General features: G+C 47.8%; 1 protein-coding gene across 2 annotated transcripts in view; it reads right to left on the bottom strand.

The window, feature by feature from the left end:
- Nucleotides 1-528: 528 nt before the first annotated feature.
- The window catches only part of C17H6orf89 (chromosome 17 C6orf89 homolog), a 34,953-nt gene continuing 20,247 nt past the window's right edge, over nt 529-15,234 (bottom strand). For both annotated transcript variants that reach the window (XM_021149844.1, XM_021149845.2), the window contains exons 5-9: nt 7,650-7,804; nt 7,398-7,537; nt 5,182-5,311; nt 3,057-3,180; nt 529-698 (exon numbers count right to left, since the gene is read on the bottom strand). In XM_021149844.1, the coding sequence (XP_021005503.1) occupies nt 604-698; nt 3,057-3,180; nt 5,182-5,311; nt 7,398-7,537; nt 7,650-7,804 (644 nt within the window). In that variant the 3' untranslated portion in view covers nt 529-603. The remainder of the gene's footprint in view (nt 699-3,056; nt 3,181-5,181; nt 5,312-7,397; nt 7,538-7,649; nt 7,805-15,234) is intronic.

Raw genomic sequence — 15,234 nt, 5'->3', positions numbered from 1 at the left:
CTATGGAGACCAGCTTAGCCTAGAACTCAAAAGATATGCACCTGCCTCCCAAGTGCTGGGACTAAAGGTGTGCAGCACGACACAGGTGCAGGCACCTTTAAACATGCAATTCCAGCTATCCGATCCGACCCTCCCCACCCCCCAAGGTTCCAAATTCACTTTCCTTGTCAAACTGTAGTGATCAAAGTCAGCTATGGCTTCCGCACCAAGTACAGCGTGATGTGGCAAGGAAGAGTGGACAAACAGAATCAGGACCCACTGCTACCCTCCACTGCCAAGAAGACAGTAGAGGAGCCATGTCCACACACGTCAAAGAGCCACAGCCTATTTCCAATACCTGGGAGTCCAAGGCCTGCGGGAGGAGAAATGAGAGAAGTCTTGGCCAGCAGCCAGGCTTCCATCCTTCCTGAGGAAGCTATAGACAGACAGACAGACAGACAGACAAGACAGCTAGGCCCAAGCCACTGTCTCCAGCATACAGCTGACAGCCAAAATATCCAGGGCAGGTAACTAAGCAACCAACCCATGCCAAGTGTTTCAGTGTTTTTATTCCCCGCCCCACACTCTTTCAGCCTGAGTTTCAGGTCTCCAAGCAGTTGTTTCCTACAGCTCCGAGAGAGTGGTTCCATCGCAGATGACCAAAGGCTGGACCCCTCTGGCTACGATGTAGACCTTCCAGTGGGCAGCATCGGCATAGCCTTTGGGGAAAACAGCAACAGGAAAGCAGTGAATGTCTGGGAGTGGGAGGGCGGGGCAGAGCCGTGGTTCTGCTGTCTGGCTGCTCTTACTCTGAAGGTCTCTGGGCTCTCCGAAACCTAAGGAAGGATTCCTTGCTCTTACTAGTTCTCTGTGAGCTGATATTCAAACACAGACTCTAACTGCAGACGTTTTCTCCCCACCCTGTTATGTGAATCACAGTTTGGCTGTCACAGAGCAGCTTGTTTTGAGGAAAGCTCTCAGGATGTGTCTGGAGTATGTGTGTGATCGGCTCCTGTTACGTAGACGAAGCTGGTCTCAAGCTGGGATTTTCTTTGCCTCAGCCTTTTGAATGCTAGGACTTCAGGTGTGTGCCACTATGCCCAGGTCTGGCTTTATCTTATGCTTTTTTTTTTTTTTAAATCACAGTGCTGTGCTGCGCTGTGCTGTTATGTTCACCGGACTGTGCTGCACATGGAGCAGGGTGGGTCTCTTGCCAGATGGAGGGCTATACCTGTATTCCTCACACGTGTAAGACCAAGGCAGGAAGACTTCTGGTTTGAGACTAGCCATGATTTCACAGCCAGACCCCATCTCAAAAAGACCAAAGACAAGTTAAGTCAGTCAGTCAACATGGGAGCTGGGACTGGGGCAGGAGGACTCCTGAAAGTGTGACCCCAGCTTGGGCTACAAGTAAGACTGTGTGTTCAAAGTTGTAATTAAAATCACCTTGGGCTAACTTTTTCTTAGATTAAACACTGATTGGATCGTGTCCAGGAATGGTGGCTGGTACCTGTCTAGAAGAGCAGGCACCCACCATTACATGGTGACTGAAAAAAGGTCACATGCTCTTGCTGGGATTATGCCATGACAGCTGATGCTGTGCCTAGCACTTGACACCTTTGATGAGGTCTCCACTCCTTAATTCTCTGTCATCTATCAGGCCTCCTCCACTTCCAGGTTAAAATAAAAACAGAAAAACCACAGTCAGTGTCCTAGGACCATGTGTAAGGGTCCCGAGTGGGCATGCTACCCCCCACCCCCACCCGAGGTCTGACTCCAGTCCTTACCCCTGTGGCAGCAGGACCACTGCCTCCACTCCTACCAGAGCTCTGGGAGCCAACTATCCCCCCTACTCTCCTAGGCTTGCTCTTTCCCTCAGTATCCGCCCCTCTTCAGTGCCCATCACACGGCTAGCCATCCAGGCTCTGCCAGCCAGAAACCTGGCCTCTGTGTCTCAGGTGCTGTTGCCTATCAATGCTTCCTTGGCGGCTGTCAGACACCTCTCTTCAAACCCTATAACAGGCATTCTGGGTGCCGTGGAACCAGGTCATCTAGAACTAGGGACATTTAAAGTACCTCTGTGGTTGTCTGAACACTGGCATTTGTAGAGGCCAAGACAGAAAGACCACACATCTCCACCCTGTTTTCTGTAATGGCCACCCTCAATGGAAGGTCACCCCATTGCAGGCAACAGGCCCGTTGTTTCTGTGTACTCCCACTGCTGTCACAGTTTCGCATGGCTGGCCCAGACCGGCAGGACCCCAGTACTATGGCTCAGTCTGGGTCACACTTACTTCCCACGCCCACACTAACACAAAGGCTCTGGGGCTCAGGGCACAGCTTAGCACAGTGCCAGCTCCCAGCCCTCACTGAAGTGAGAGCTTTCTGAGCATCTTAGGACTTCTGGTCATCTTAGGACCCAATGCTCAAAGGACCCAACTAGAAGTAGCTTCAGCTTAGCAGGGGCTCCAGACTTTACCCGGTCCTGTGAGACAGCACAAGGGGGGCAATTGCTGCTACCTTTGTTCTGCCAAGAGGATTGCTGGCAACTGACTGACTCTGGAATAGATTCTGAGGATGCTGACTAGGAAACTGGAGCCAGTCTCAGGGGTGGGGCCATGCTGTGAGTCTGGACATGGCTGTGGGGCCCACAGAGAGGAGACACTCCATTGGTGGCCCTTCACCGCATACTGTCTAACTTCACAACAGATATAAAGGTTTCCTCTGACCTTGCCTTGGCTCTGCCCTGGCCTGCCTGTGTGAGGCAGAGACTTGAGGCTGCCTAATGTGATGCTGGGGCACTGGGAAGGTCATGTGACTCTCAACTCCATCATCTATAAAACGATGAATTACTCTAAACAACTTCTAGAATCCCTTCTACTATAGCCAGCCGACATCATCATTCTCAGTGCTGTCTGTGCACACGCCCCCCTGTGCCACCTTAGCAGTTCTCTTCTAAGTCAATATATCGACTCTGTTAATAAAATGTCATTTCTGATTCAGCCGGACAGAACCTACTTGAAAGCAATGTTTGATAGTCAGAAATATCGTCTCTGTCCTCCTGGAGCCCCACATACCAATATCTCCGGCCTCTATCGGCAAGGCCACGGACTGACAGTGTGTTCGGCACTGGAAGGGAGGGATGAGCTGCAGCATGGCTTCCCCGCTGCCAAGGGTGAACAGGTCATGCACCTTATGCATCTGCAGGACAGAGCGGGCAGGCGTAAGAGAGAGGAGAGAGAGCAGGGGGTGAGCAGACGAAACCCTTTACACGGGACAGCTTTGTCTTTTGAGATAGGGTCTGTCTGTCCTGGAGCTTTATGCAGACGAGGTTGGCCTTGAACTCACACAGTTCTGCTTCTCCCTCCTGAGTGCTGGGATTAAGGGGTGTGCTAAATGTCTGGCCTTTCATATGGTCTTTAGTTTCTTAGCTGACTACGCAATAAGGAAAACATGATTAATAACAAATTTTATAATTATGTCTAAAAGACAAAACAAACTAGTCTTTCCTAATCATGACATCTCCTGGAACTGAAACCAGAATAAAATCTCTTCTATGAGTTACTTATTTTCATTTTTAAAAAATTTAATTATCTGTATCCCTATTGTGTGGGTAGTCTTGGAGGCCAAAGAGAGAGCCAGAATCCTTGGAGCTGGGGTCATGGGAGTTGGGACGTGGGTGCTGGGAACTGAGGTTGGGTCCTCTGCAAGGGCAGAAGTGTTCATAAGCACGGAGCCTCTCCAGCCCCCTCCAGGCTCTTAAGAGGAACTGTGTGATCTGCTGAGCAACATCCCCAGTGCCAGCTCAAGAGTACTCAGCTTCCCAAGTGAGTTTCCACAGCCACATGGCACCACCTCACTAGCAACCTGGGGCACGGGAGGCCACCGCTATCCTGAGCTGGCTTGAAGAGAACTGGCAGGTGCTCTACCCCATCGTCCTGAAAGTAGTACTGCAAGACCACAGCTGGGTGGGGGCAGCCCGCATCACAGGCTGAGGAAGAGGGGATGGGGCTGAGTGGCGACCATACCCCGCTTCTTCTCAGGCCAAGACTGCCCTGGGAACCTGGGCCCAGGACAGGGAGGAAGACAGCAGGGTGGAGCAGTGAGGCCACTCAGAAGGAAAGCTTGGGCCAGGGTGGGGATACACATGCTCTAAGAAGCCAGGCTCTCAGAATCCCTGTCTTTGGGGCCACTCCCTTCTCAAAACACTCCACAGAGAACTGCGATAACACTTTGATTAACCATTAAGCTGCTCTTACTCCCCTGGCTGAGCTCCGCTGTGTTCAGCAAGCTGATGAAATTCGCTTCAGTACTCAAGTGGGAAAAATCAAGATAATGTCTCTCACCCAGAACTCTTATCATAATTATGAAAATGAAATCATACTGGGGCCCTGGACACAGCAGGCCAAAGCACTGAGTCTGAGGTGAGGGTCCAGCCTGCCCCCACACTGCAGGAAGGCGTTCGTCTACACGAAGTGGGTTTTATAGGCTTTTGCATTCCTCTGAGACACGTCAGCAAGTTTGGAACAAATAAGGAGTATCAGGAGGCTGTGGACACAAACCAGAGCTGGCAAAAGGTCACAGGTGGGAGACTTTATCCCTTTAATTACTCAAAATAATAAAAATTCAGAAACCTTTCTCAGGAATACAACTCAAGAAAAACAAATACAAAAACCTCAGACAAAAGTAGACAGACCCACGTACAAGGGCTTCTCCCCATCCTGGCCCTGACCACTGGGAAAGGGTGGGATAAGCAGGCCGGCTGCTTGCCTTCTGTGCCATTCAGAAGTCCAGGGCCTCACGTGTTGGCCATTCCTATTCTCTGCCTTGATGCTGTTTGTGGGTGGGGTTTTCAAAGTTCTCCTGAATTTGGGTAAAAGGGTTTTCACTCGGGTTACATTTCTCAATTTACAAAAAGACTGGGACTGTGATGGCACACTACACACCAACAGCCTGTCTACCTTCCGATTTGAGGTAGGGATGCCAGACCAACTTCACACTCCTTTAAAGAGGAGAAGCAGCAGGACACAGATCTGTATATAGACTTTTTGACCACGTGCCTTCAAACCAGAGGACAGCAGCAATGGGGAGACCTTCAAGTCGCCCTCTAAGTCTGTCTGCAGAGAAGGCCTTCATCATATCAGTCCCTATCCCAAGGCGGGGAGCTCTACAGACACACCCAGGTCCTCCCACATGTCTTACCTTGCTACCCACCACAGGTCCCGGCTGGATCAGGAAGCATTTGTTTAAGGAGGAGTCTTTTGGAAATGGAAGTTGGGTAAAAACAGGGAAAAGTTCCCGTAAAATCTGTGATCTGTTTAGAGGTCTTCTCCTGGAAAGGTGTGAAACAGAAACAAGTCAGCAGCAGGTTAGTCCGGCCCACAGCAGGAGGGCAGAGTGGGGTGGGCAACTCAGCGGGTGCAGAGGGGAAAAGCTGGACTCTGCCTTTCACTCTCACTTTTTTAAACAATTATTTAATTTTTTTTTTTATTGATGTAGTTGGACATGCCTTTAATCCCTGCACTTGGGAGGCAGAGGCAGGTGGATCTATATAAGTTTGAGGCCAGCCTGGTCTAGACAGTAAAATCCAGGATAGTCAGGGCTACATGGTAAGCCTTGTCTTTTAAAAAAAAGTGTGTGTGTGCCACATGTCTGTGCGTGGCCACAGAGGACAGAGAGGGAGTTAATCCCCTGGAGTTAGGGTTATAGGAGCTCTGCTGTGGTGCTGGGAACTATCAAGTCCTCTGGAGCAGCAAGCACTCCACCCGCTGACTCTGGTCTTTCTGGGACAGGGCTCATGGATCCCAGCTGGCCTCTTATTTACTTTGTAACAGAGCATAACTTTTACCCATCCTCCTGCCTCCACAGCCCAGGGCTGGGATTAATGGCATTCATCATCTCACCCAGCAGGACCATGCCTGTAGTACAGGATCCAGGATGACAGTCTGGCAGACATGAGACGCTGTACCAGACATGGGTACAGAGAGAAGCCGTACTATCAGCTGTATATGTGGACTGAATGTTAAGTTCCAGCTGAAGGCACACACAGAACAGGAATTCACTCATTCTATCTTGGAGAAGAAGCTGAAGCTGAAGTGACACAGGGGAGAGAGACTGAGGAAGGGAGAAAGGGGCAAAGGCAGAGTGGGAAGCTGTGTGCGGCCCAGGCAGCCTGGGAAACTGGGCATTCCACCACACACATAGATGGCACATTGAAAGAAAGGTGGGTGGCCAGGGAGATGGCTTGGCAGGCAGAGGAGCTAATGTGAAACCTTGACAACCTGAGCCCGCCCCTTGGATCTCATAAATTAGCCGGGTAGAATCAACCCCTGAGATTTGTCCCCTGATCCTCACAACTGAGGGGGCTGGAGAGGTGGCTCAGGGGTTAAGAGCACTGACTGCTCTTCCAGAGGTTCTGAGTTCAATTCCCAGCAACCACATGGTGGCTCACAACCATCTGTAATGGGATCTGATGCCCTCTTCTGGTGTGTCTGACGACAGCTACAGTGTACTCACATACATAAAATAAAAGACAAGTTATCCAACAAAAACCCTCAGGTGAAGTTTTAATTTTTCCTTTGAACCAGTTCTTCATGGAAGCTGGCTCTTCCTGGGAGCCTTAGCCTTAATGAATGGCTCCTGTTTCCTGCAGAACGCAAGAAGGACTTGGAAAGCCAACCAGTTTCAATCTTGCGCAATTGCCCCCCTTGTGCTGTCTCACAGGACCGGGTAAAGTCTGGAGCCCCTGTTAAGTTGAAGCTGCTTCTAGTTGGGTCCTTTGAGCACTGGGTCCTAAGATGACCAAAAGTCCTAAGATGCTCAGAAAGCTCTCACCTCAGTGAGGGCTGGGAGCTGGCACTGTGCTAAGCTGTGCCCTGAGCTCAGGACACCGACTTAACCTCTCTGAATCTCTTGTGATCTGCACAGTGGGATGAGCCCTCCTGAGCCTTCTCCACAGAACAAGGTTAAACAGACGTGACCAGGTTCATGGTGGCTGGAATGACAATGTTTCCCACAGGCTCAGCTGTTTGAATACTTGGTCCTCAGTTGTTAAGACTGTTCTGGGGAGGCTTAGGAGGGGTGGCCTTGCTAAAGGTGTGTCACTTTGAGGGTTTAAAGACTCTGCTTGGTGCGGGAGATCAACTCTTAGTCCTCTGGAAATACAAGCCCAAATAAACAGCTTGGTCACAGCATTCTGTCACACAGCACTAGAGAAGTTCCTAAGACCAAGAGCTTCTGCCCAGCAGGAAGCTTCCCTGGCTGCCCTGTTCCCTTCCTCCCTGCGCTCCATGTGGGTTGACTGGGGCTTCAGTCCTTGACCTGAAGGTGTGCTGTGAGCTGACCAGCTGGTACTGCTCTCACTGCTTGACATCTGCCTGCCCCTCCCTGCATGCAGGCTAGGCAGCCTTCCCACTTACCATGGGTAAGGAAATGGGAACCACCTCTCAGGAAAGCAGCGCCACCACTTGGTAAAAAAGCCCTCGGTGAAGCCGTCTGTGACTTCAGGGTACTGACATGAGAAACTCTGAACCTCTGCGGACAACAGAGGCTGTCCTGTCTTAGTGACACAGAGAAACAAAGAAGACCACAATCAGTTACCACAGCTTTGCCGGACTTGATCCAGATTTTATGGGCAGGCTGTCCATCGGACAACCTGGCTTCTTACTTACCTTGATCACCAGAGGACGGAGTCTCTCAAAATTCTTCGGAGTGTCTTCTGGGAGCGTTACCTTGAGGGGTAATATCTGGGCACAGCCAGTGCAGTTGGCAGGGATGGGCTCTGACTCGTTCTGCTCACAATTATATGATGACCAGGGGTCAAAGTCTGAGAGGAAGAGACAGAGAGCAGACAAGAACAGAAGAACAGGTAGTGAGCGCAGCAGCCCAGGACAAGAGAAGTCAGGAGAGCAGCAGTTCCCACTGGAGACCTCTGGGAGGAGGTGTGGAGGGCAGGCCTCTGGGAAGGAGAGGCACTTCTCTTCACACACTTTTCCATACTTTGTGGAAAGACTCAACAGGCACATGCATTTCCTAAACCAAACCCCTCAGTAGAGCAGAGCAGAGCAGAGCAGCTGCAACAAGCATTCAGCTACACAGTTCTCCTAGTCTCTAACCCAACATGTCTGCCGTCTTCAGCACAGGGTGGGGCAGTGCACAGAGTCATCACCTCAAGAGGCTCCTGGTGCATGAACACACGTATGTATTCTGGTGTGGTCTGCACCCTCAGTTCTTATACACACCTGTGTGGGGGCCAGGATGACCTTGGAAAGGAAGAGTGAGGTAAGACAGAAGGGGTGGAAACTTTCTCTGGGCATTTTTGGTACAGAGAACTGCCCTTGTCTATGAGACAGTGTTCCACCTCACCTTGCAAGGGATGTGCTCCTACCAATTGCTGCTTCCAATTCCAAGGATGGCAATATGATCAGGACAGGAGTCCCACCCAGACCTGAGCTTAGGTAGCAGCCAGCTGTCTGACACTCCTTGGCTTCTGTGATGGATCCTTACCCACAGCCTCTTTTTATCTCATTTTATCATGTTCTAACCTACTACATTATTAGTTACTTCCTGTTCTATGCTAAGAGCTATGTTTGTTTCCAAGATGTTTCACAAGAGGATTCTGGAGAGAGCTCCTAGACAGAAAGGTAACACAACCACGGGTGGCTGAGACAGTCGGCCTTTTAAACCAATACACATACTTGGAAAGCTGTTCCTCAGTTGGGCATGGTGGCACATGCCCTCAGTCCCAGCACGTGGGAGGCATGGACGGTGGATCTCTAAGTTCAAGGCCAGCCTGGTCTACAGCTGAATTCCAGAACATCCAAGGCTACACAGAGAAACCTGTCTCAAAAACCAAAAAGAAGGAGCTGGAGAGATGGCTCAGTGGTTAAGAGTTCTTCTGAAGGTTTTGAGTTCAAATCCCAGCAACCACATGGTGGCTCACAACCATCTGTAATGGGATCTGATGCCCTCTTCTGGAGTGTCTGACAGCTACAGTGTACTTACACATAATAAATAAATAAATCTTAAAAAAAAAACAAACAAATCAGAACAGAAAACTATTCTCAACAGAACATTCTGAGACAGTCAAACAGACAGACAGACAGCACACTTTTTTTTTCTAAAGACAGTGGCAGGTGCAGGGCTCCTCAGCAGAAGGGACTATAGTGTGCACTCCCTGTCTTCCAAGTCACCGACCAGACAGACACAGTGCCTGGCTTCCTTTGAGAGCTGTCTCCACTTCCAGGGCTCTCAGGCAGATGCTACAGCTTTCCTGTGAGACGCCCCATCCCCTCAGGGATCTCTAGGGCCTGTTGGAATCCCCTCAGGGCCACCTGTTTACGTGTGGCACATAGCAGGCTGCCAAGTTACACATTTTTCTTCCCTTCTTGAATATTCTCAAATGTTTCTTATTAAGAATGAAATATGCTTCAAGGCCAGCCTGGTCTACAAAGTGAGTTCCAGGACAGCCAGGGCTACACAGAGAAACCCTGTCTAGAAAAACCAAAAAAATCAAAAAGAACGAAATATGATGAGTTCTTGTCAAAAGACAAGAACCCCTCCAGGTAACGGATGTACAATGAAGCATAAATAAAGAGAAGTTGGCATGAAGAAAAAGAGAACAAGGGAAAGAGCCCTCCCCCAACCCCATGGAGTTGGCCTGCTTTGGCTTGCTCAGCTCCTTTCTCATCTCCCAGAACAGACTTGTATGCACATAGGAAGTTCCCAGGCACCTTAGGTGTGGGAAGAGCACTAGGGACAGAAGGGGACAGCGCTGCAGCAAAATGTGAGGAGGACTTCAGGAGCCTGACGAACGCCTAGCGCTCCTCCCACAGGAACTTGAAAATCAGAACCTTTTGAGCATAGGTTTCCAGATGTTTTAGGAAAATTATTCTAGGTTATGACAAGGATGTCCTGAGAGAGAGGCCGGCCAGAGGAAGGCCTGGTTCTATCTTGGTTTTAACCTTTGTTGGGCAAGGAGCACTTGATGAGAAGAGAGAGCACTGAGAAGCCAGAGGTGTGAGGAAGACTGCTTGAACTACAGGCCTTCCCTAGCATCTGCAGGGCTAACACTGCCTTGTCCAGGAAGTGCCAGCATGGGAGAGCTGCAGACTTCCTCACACTGAACACCACACCGCAGACTTATTCTGTCAGAATCAGTTAACTATGAAAATCCTCTCAGGGAGGGGGTGAGAGGTGAGCGCCAGGACAAGGGGGAATCTTCTATTCAGACAGATACTTGGTGGGCTGGCAGCCGCAGCTCTGAACCTTTACCTGTGACTTGGGGTTTCAGTTTGGTTTGGGGGTGTTGGGGAGTGGAGCCTCCAGGGACGCTGAGCATGCCACCATGAAGCTATGCCTGGAGGCCTGTGACGGTTCAGTTTTCTTATGAGGTGATTTGTCCAGGTGGGGAGGCCTTGGCGAGCGCTGACAGAAACACTAAGAAACTGGGAACCAAGAGAAAACCCTGGGGTGCTACTCCCTAAGCCTAAGAGATCCACACCAGTGCTAATAGGGGCTGGACACAGGGAACAGTTCAAGAGGTAATTAATATCTCAGTATGTAAGCGCCTTCAGCTTCCTGGCCAGGAGTGGTGGCATATGGCTGCAATCCCTGCTTCTTGGGAGGCTGAGGCAGGAGGATTGTGAGTTTGAGGTTAGTCAAAGACACACAGCAAGCCCTCACCTCAAAAATAAAAATAATAAAAAAAGTTTTCTTATTCTTCTAGCCATGACATCAGCTGAAGTGGAAAAAGGACTTACCAAGGGCAAGGACTGAGTTGTTTATAAAAGGATCGAGCAGTGAGCACATGTGCTGATTCTGACAGAAAATCAGACTCCATGTGAATGCACTGCAGTGTGGAAGAGGCTGCACTGGCCTGAGCAGTGAGGCCTGCGGAGATGGTCCCAGGGATGCTCTGCCCATCTCACAGGTCACACGGTGCGTCCGTCCCCAGGGAGGCAGCACTCGTGGGGACAGAAGCCGTGGGAGAACTTGCTGTGTTAATTTTGCTTTGAACTCAAAATTGTTCTGGGAACTAAAGTATACTTTTTTTAATCTCCTGGAGTGTGATCCAGAAGTGCCTGGTTTCCCTAGGTACAGGAAGGCTGAACAGTGCTTTGCAGAGAAAATATGCTAATCATTTCTATTCAGGCATGGATAAAAATGTTGCTGACTGAGGTCAGTGTGAATAAACCAACAGCACAGACTGAATAAAGGGTCTTTAAACAGGAGGACACGTAAGATAGAGCTATGTATTAATTATACAACTACTGCAGAGCCAGGCCCTGGGCCTCCTTCAACAACAAAGAGCCACCACACTAACCAGTTCAGTGTGGGGAGAACTGGTTCTTACAGAGGCTCACACATCCAGGGGGTCTGGCAGCCTCACACAGACATACGTGCAGGCAGAACACGATGCACATAAAAATTAACAACGCTTCAAAAACCGATCAGGGATTTCTATGTGCAGGAAAGAAGCACCCTGACCACTAATCCTGCAATATACACAGAAGCAAACTCCAGATTATTAAACATATGAATGATACACATTTTAAGAATAACTAGAGAAAAAATAGGACATGGGACGTGACTTTTTTATTATTTACTATTATTAGTATTTTACATCAATGGATGTGTTGTCCACACGTATGTTTGTGTACTATATGTATACCTGGTGTCCAAAGGAGCCAGAAAAGGACTGAAGTTACAGAGGTTGTGGTGGGTGTTGGGAATTGAACCTGGGTCCTCTGGAAGAGCAGGAAATGCTCTTAACCACTGAGCCATCTCTTTAGCACTTTTTTGTCTTCTGTCTTGTCTTGTCTTTTCTTTTTTTTTCTCTTTTCTTTTGAGACAGGATTCCTCTAGGTAGCCCTGGCTGTCCTGGAACTTGTTATATAGATCAAGCTGGTCTTGAACTCAGAGATTCGCCTATCTCTATCTCCTGAGTTCTGAGATTAAAGGCCTTTGCAACACCACTTTCCCTTCTACTTTTAGAGACAAGGTTGTTTTAGAGACAAGCTAGCCTGGAACATGTTATATAGACCGGGCTGGCCTTGATCTCACAGAGATCTGCCTCTCAAATGCTTGGATTAAATGCCTGGCCTTTTGTTTTGTTTTTATTTATTTATTTATTTATTTTTGTGTTTTTCGAGACAGGGTTTCTCTGTATAGCCCTGGCTGTCCTGGAACTCACTTTGTAGACCAGGCTGGCCTCGAACTCAGAAATCCGCCTGCCTCTGCCTCCCGAGTGCTGGGACTAAAGGCGTGCGCTACCACGCCCGGCTTTGTTTGTTTGTTTTTATTTTTAAAACCAATGTCTTGGGCTGGAGAGATGGCTCAGTGGTTAAGAGCACTGACTGCTCTTCCGAAGGTCCTGAGTTCAAATCCCAGCAACCACATGATGGCTCATGACCATCTGTAATGAGATCTGATGCCCTCTTCTGGTGCATCTAAAGACAGCTACAGTATACTTAGATATAATAATAAATAAATCTTTAAAACAAAACAAAACAAACAAACAAAAAAAAACCAATGTCTTACTAGGTGGTGAGATGGCTTAGTTTCCAGTGGTTGTGGCACAAGCTTCATAAACTGAGCTTGATCCCTTGAGGCCATGGTAGGAGAAAACTGGCTCCAGAAAGCTGATCTCTAATCTTGACATGTACACTATCGTGCACAAGCACAAACACATAAAAATAAATAATTGATACTTGAGAGAGAGAGAGAGAGAGAGAGAGAGAGAGAGAGAGAGAGAGAGAGAGAATGAATGAGAATCTTACCATGTATCTCAGACTGGCCCTGGCTTTGAACTTGTAATACTTCCTTCTGTCTCAACCTCCCAAAGGCTGTGATTACAATTATATCTGGCTCCAAGATTATAGAGTACAAATGAATACTAGTACATGGATGTAAATGTATGTGTCTATGAACACTCCATATTGTAGTATGGAAACAAAACCTGGAAACTAGCTAAATTACAAGATAGTACAAACATAAAGTCCTTCAAAAGTGTATAATGGGTTGAATAGCACCGCCCCCCTCCCGCCCCCACAGCCCTAATTCCTGTCCTTTCTGGATTTGCAAACAATATCCTTGCAGATACAGTTACCATGGGGCCATACTGATGCAGAGCCCCGTAAATCCAATCTGAATGCTGCTGTGACAACAGGATAGGACACACAAATCCACAGAGCAAAGATAGCATGAGAGGATGGAGACAGACAGTGAGTGGGGCCACAAGCAAGGGCAGTCAAAGCTGCTACCGACCCCCATTCCAAGGGCCATTGTGGGTAAACATTTCATTTCAGAACCCTGGCTCCCACAATTTCCAAAGCCTAATTTGTGTTGTTTGGAGCCATCCAGACTGTAACACTTTGTTTTGATAGCATTAGAAATTAGCAGTATGTCTAGGTAATAATATTGTACATATAGTTTTTAATATACATATGGCCTAAGAAGGATCATACATATTATGTATAAAAGCATTTTTTAGGCCAAGTGTGGTGGTGCATGTACAGTAATCCTAGCACTTACGAAGAATATCATGAAGGGGGCTGGTGATATGGCTCAGTGGGTAAGAGCACCCGACTGCTCTTCCAAAGGTCCAGAGTTCAAATCCCAGCAACCACATGGTGGCTCACAACCATCTTGTAACGAGATCTGACTCCCTCTTCTGGAGTGTCTGAAGACAGCTACAGTGTACTTACATATAATAAATAAATAAATCTTTAAAAAAAAAAAAAGAATATCATGAAGATCATCCTGGGATATAGAGTGAGACCCTGTTTAAAGTAAACATACACACACACACACATACATATACATACACACATATACATACATATATATATATACACACACATATATATACACATACATACACACACATATATATACATATATATATATACACACACGCACATATATATATATACACAGACACACACACACATACATATACATACACACATATACATACATATATATACACACACACATACATATATATACACATACACACACATATATATATACACATACACACACATATATATACATATATATATACACACACACGCACATATATATATACACATACACACACACAGACACACAGACACACACACACATATGGGTATGGATCAAGCCCAAGCCCTGGATTCAACCTTAGCATTAAATTAAAAAGAGAGCTTTTTCTTTTTTTTTTTTTTTTTTGGGGGGGGTTTTCGAGACAGGATTTCTCTGTGTAGCTCTGGCTGTCCTGGAACTCACTCTGTAGACCAGGCTGGCCTCGAACTCAGAAATCCTCCTGCCTCTGCCTCCCAAGTGCTGGGATTAAAGGCGTGCGCCACCACGCCCGGAGAGCCTTTTCATATGCAAGAGTGTTCATGTATGTGCAGATGTGCATGTACATATATGAACATGCATGTGGAGGATAGAAGACAACCCTGACCTCAGCCTCAATAATGTCACCCTCAGAAACACCATCCAAGCACCCAGACCAGCCTGGCTTCCCCAGCACTGGGATCATAAGTGTGACCCATCATGCCTGCCATTCTCACATGAGTTCCAGGTACAAAACGCAGGTCCTCATTCTTACAGAGCAAGCACTTCACCAACTAAACGAGCCACCTCTCTAGCCCCAGTGAGTATTTTTATTTAAAAAAAAAATGTTCTAGTTAGGTATTGTGGTGCTTGCCTTTAATTCCAGAACTTGGGAGGCAGAGGCAAGCAGATCTGAGTTCAAGACTAGCCCTAAGTCTACACAGGGAGTTTCAGGTCACCAAACATACACTGACAGCTTGTCCCAAAATCAATCAAAAAACCAAACCAAAATGAAAAATGCTTTAATTGCTTCTCAGTCTTTTGGCTAAGGTCATGTACAAAATATTTTAAATTATTTTTATTGCTGTTTATGAGTGTATGTGTGATACGTGTGTGGGCATGCTGGCCATAGCATGCATGTAGAAGCCAGAGAACAACTTTATGGAGTCCGGTCTCTCCTTCCACCTTTCTGTAGGTTCTGGGGATCAAACTCAGGCTGACAGGCTCACAAGGCAAGCAGCTTTACCCCGGGACCCAGTGTGCCAGTCCAAGAGTATTTTTCTTTTTCTTTTTTTTTTTTTTTTTTTTTTTTTTTTTAATGGTTTTTTTTCAGGGACCTGGCTGTCCTGGAACTCACTTTGTAGACCAGGCTGGCCTCGAACTCAGAAATCTGCCTGCCTCTGCCTCCCGAGTGCTGGGATTAAAGGCGTG

The sequence above is a fragment of the Mus caroli genome, chromosome 17 (genome assembly GCF_900094665.2).
Source record: "Mus caroli chromosome 17, CAROLI_EIJ_v1.1, whole genome shotgun sequence".
Classification (NCBI taxonomy): Eukaryota; Metazoa; Chordata; class Mammalia; order Rodentia; family Muridae; genus Mus; species Mus caroli.
Note: the sequence above shows the minus strand (reverse complement) of the source record. Positions and strands in the feature narration are given on the sequence as shown.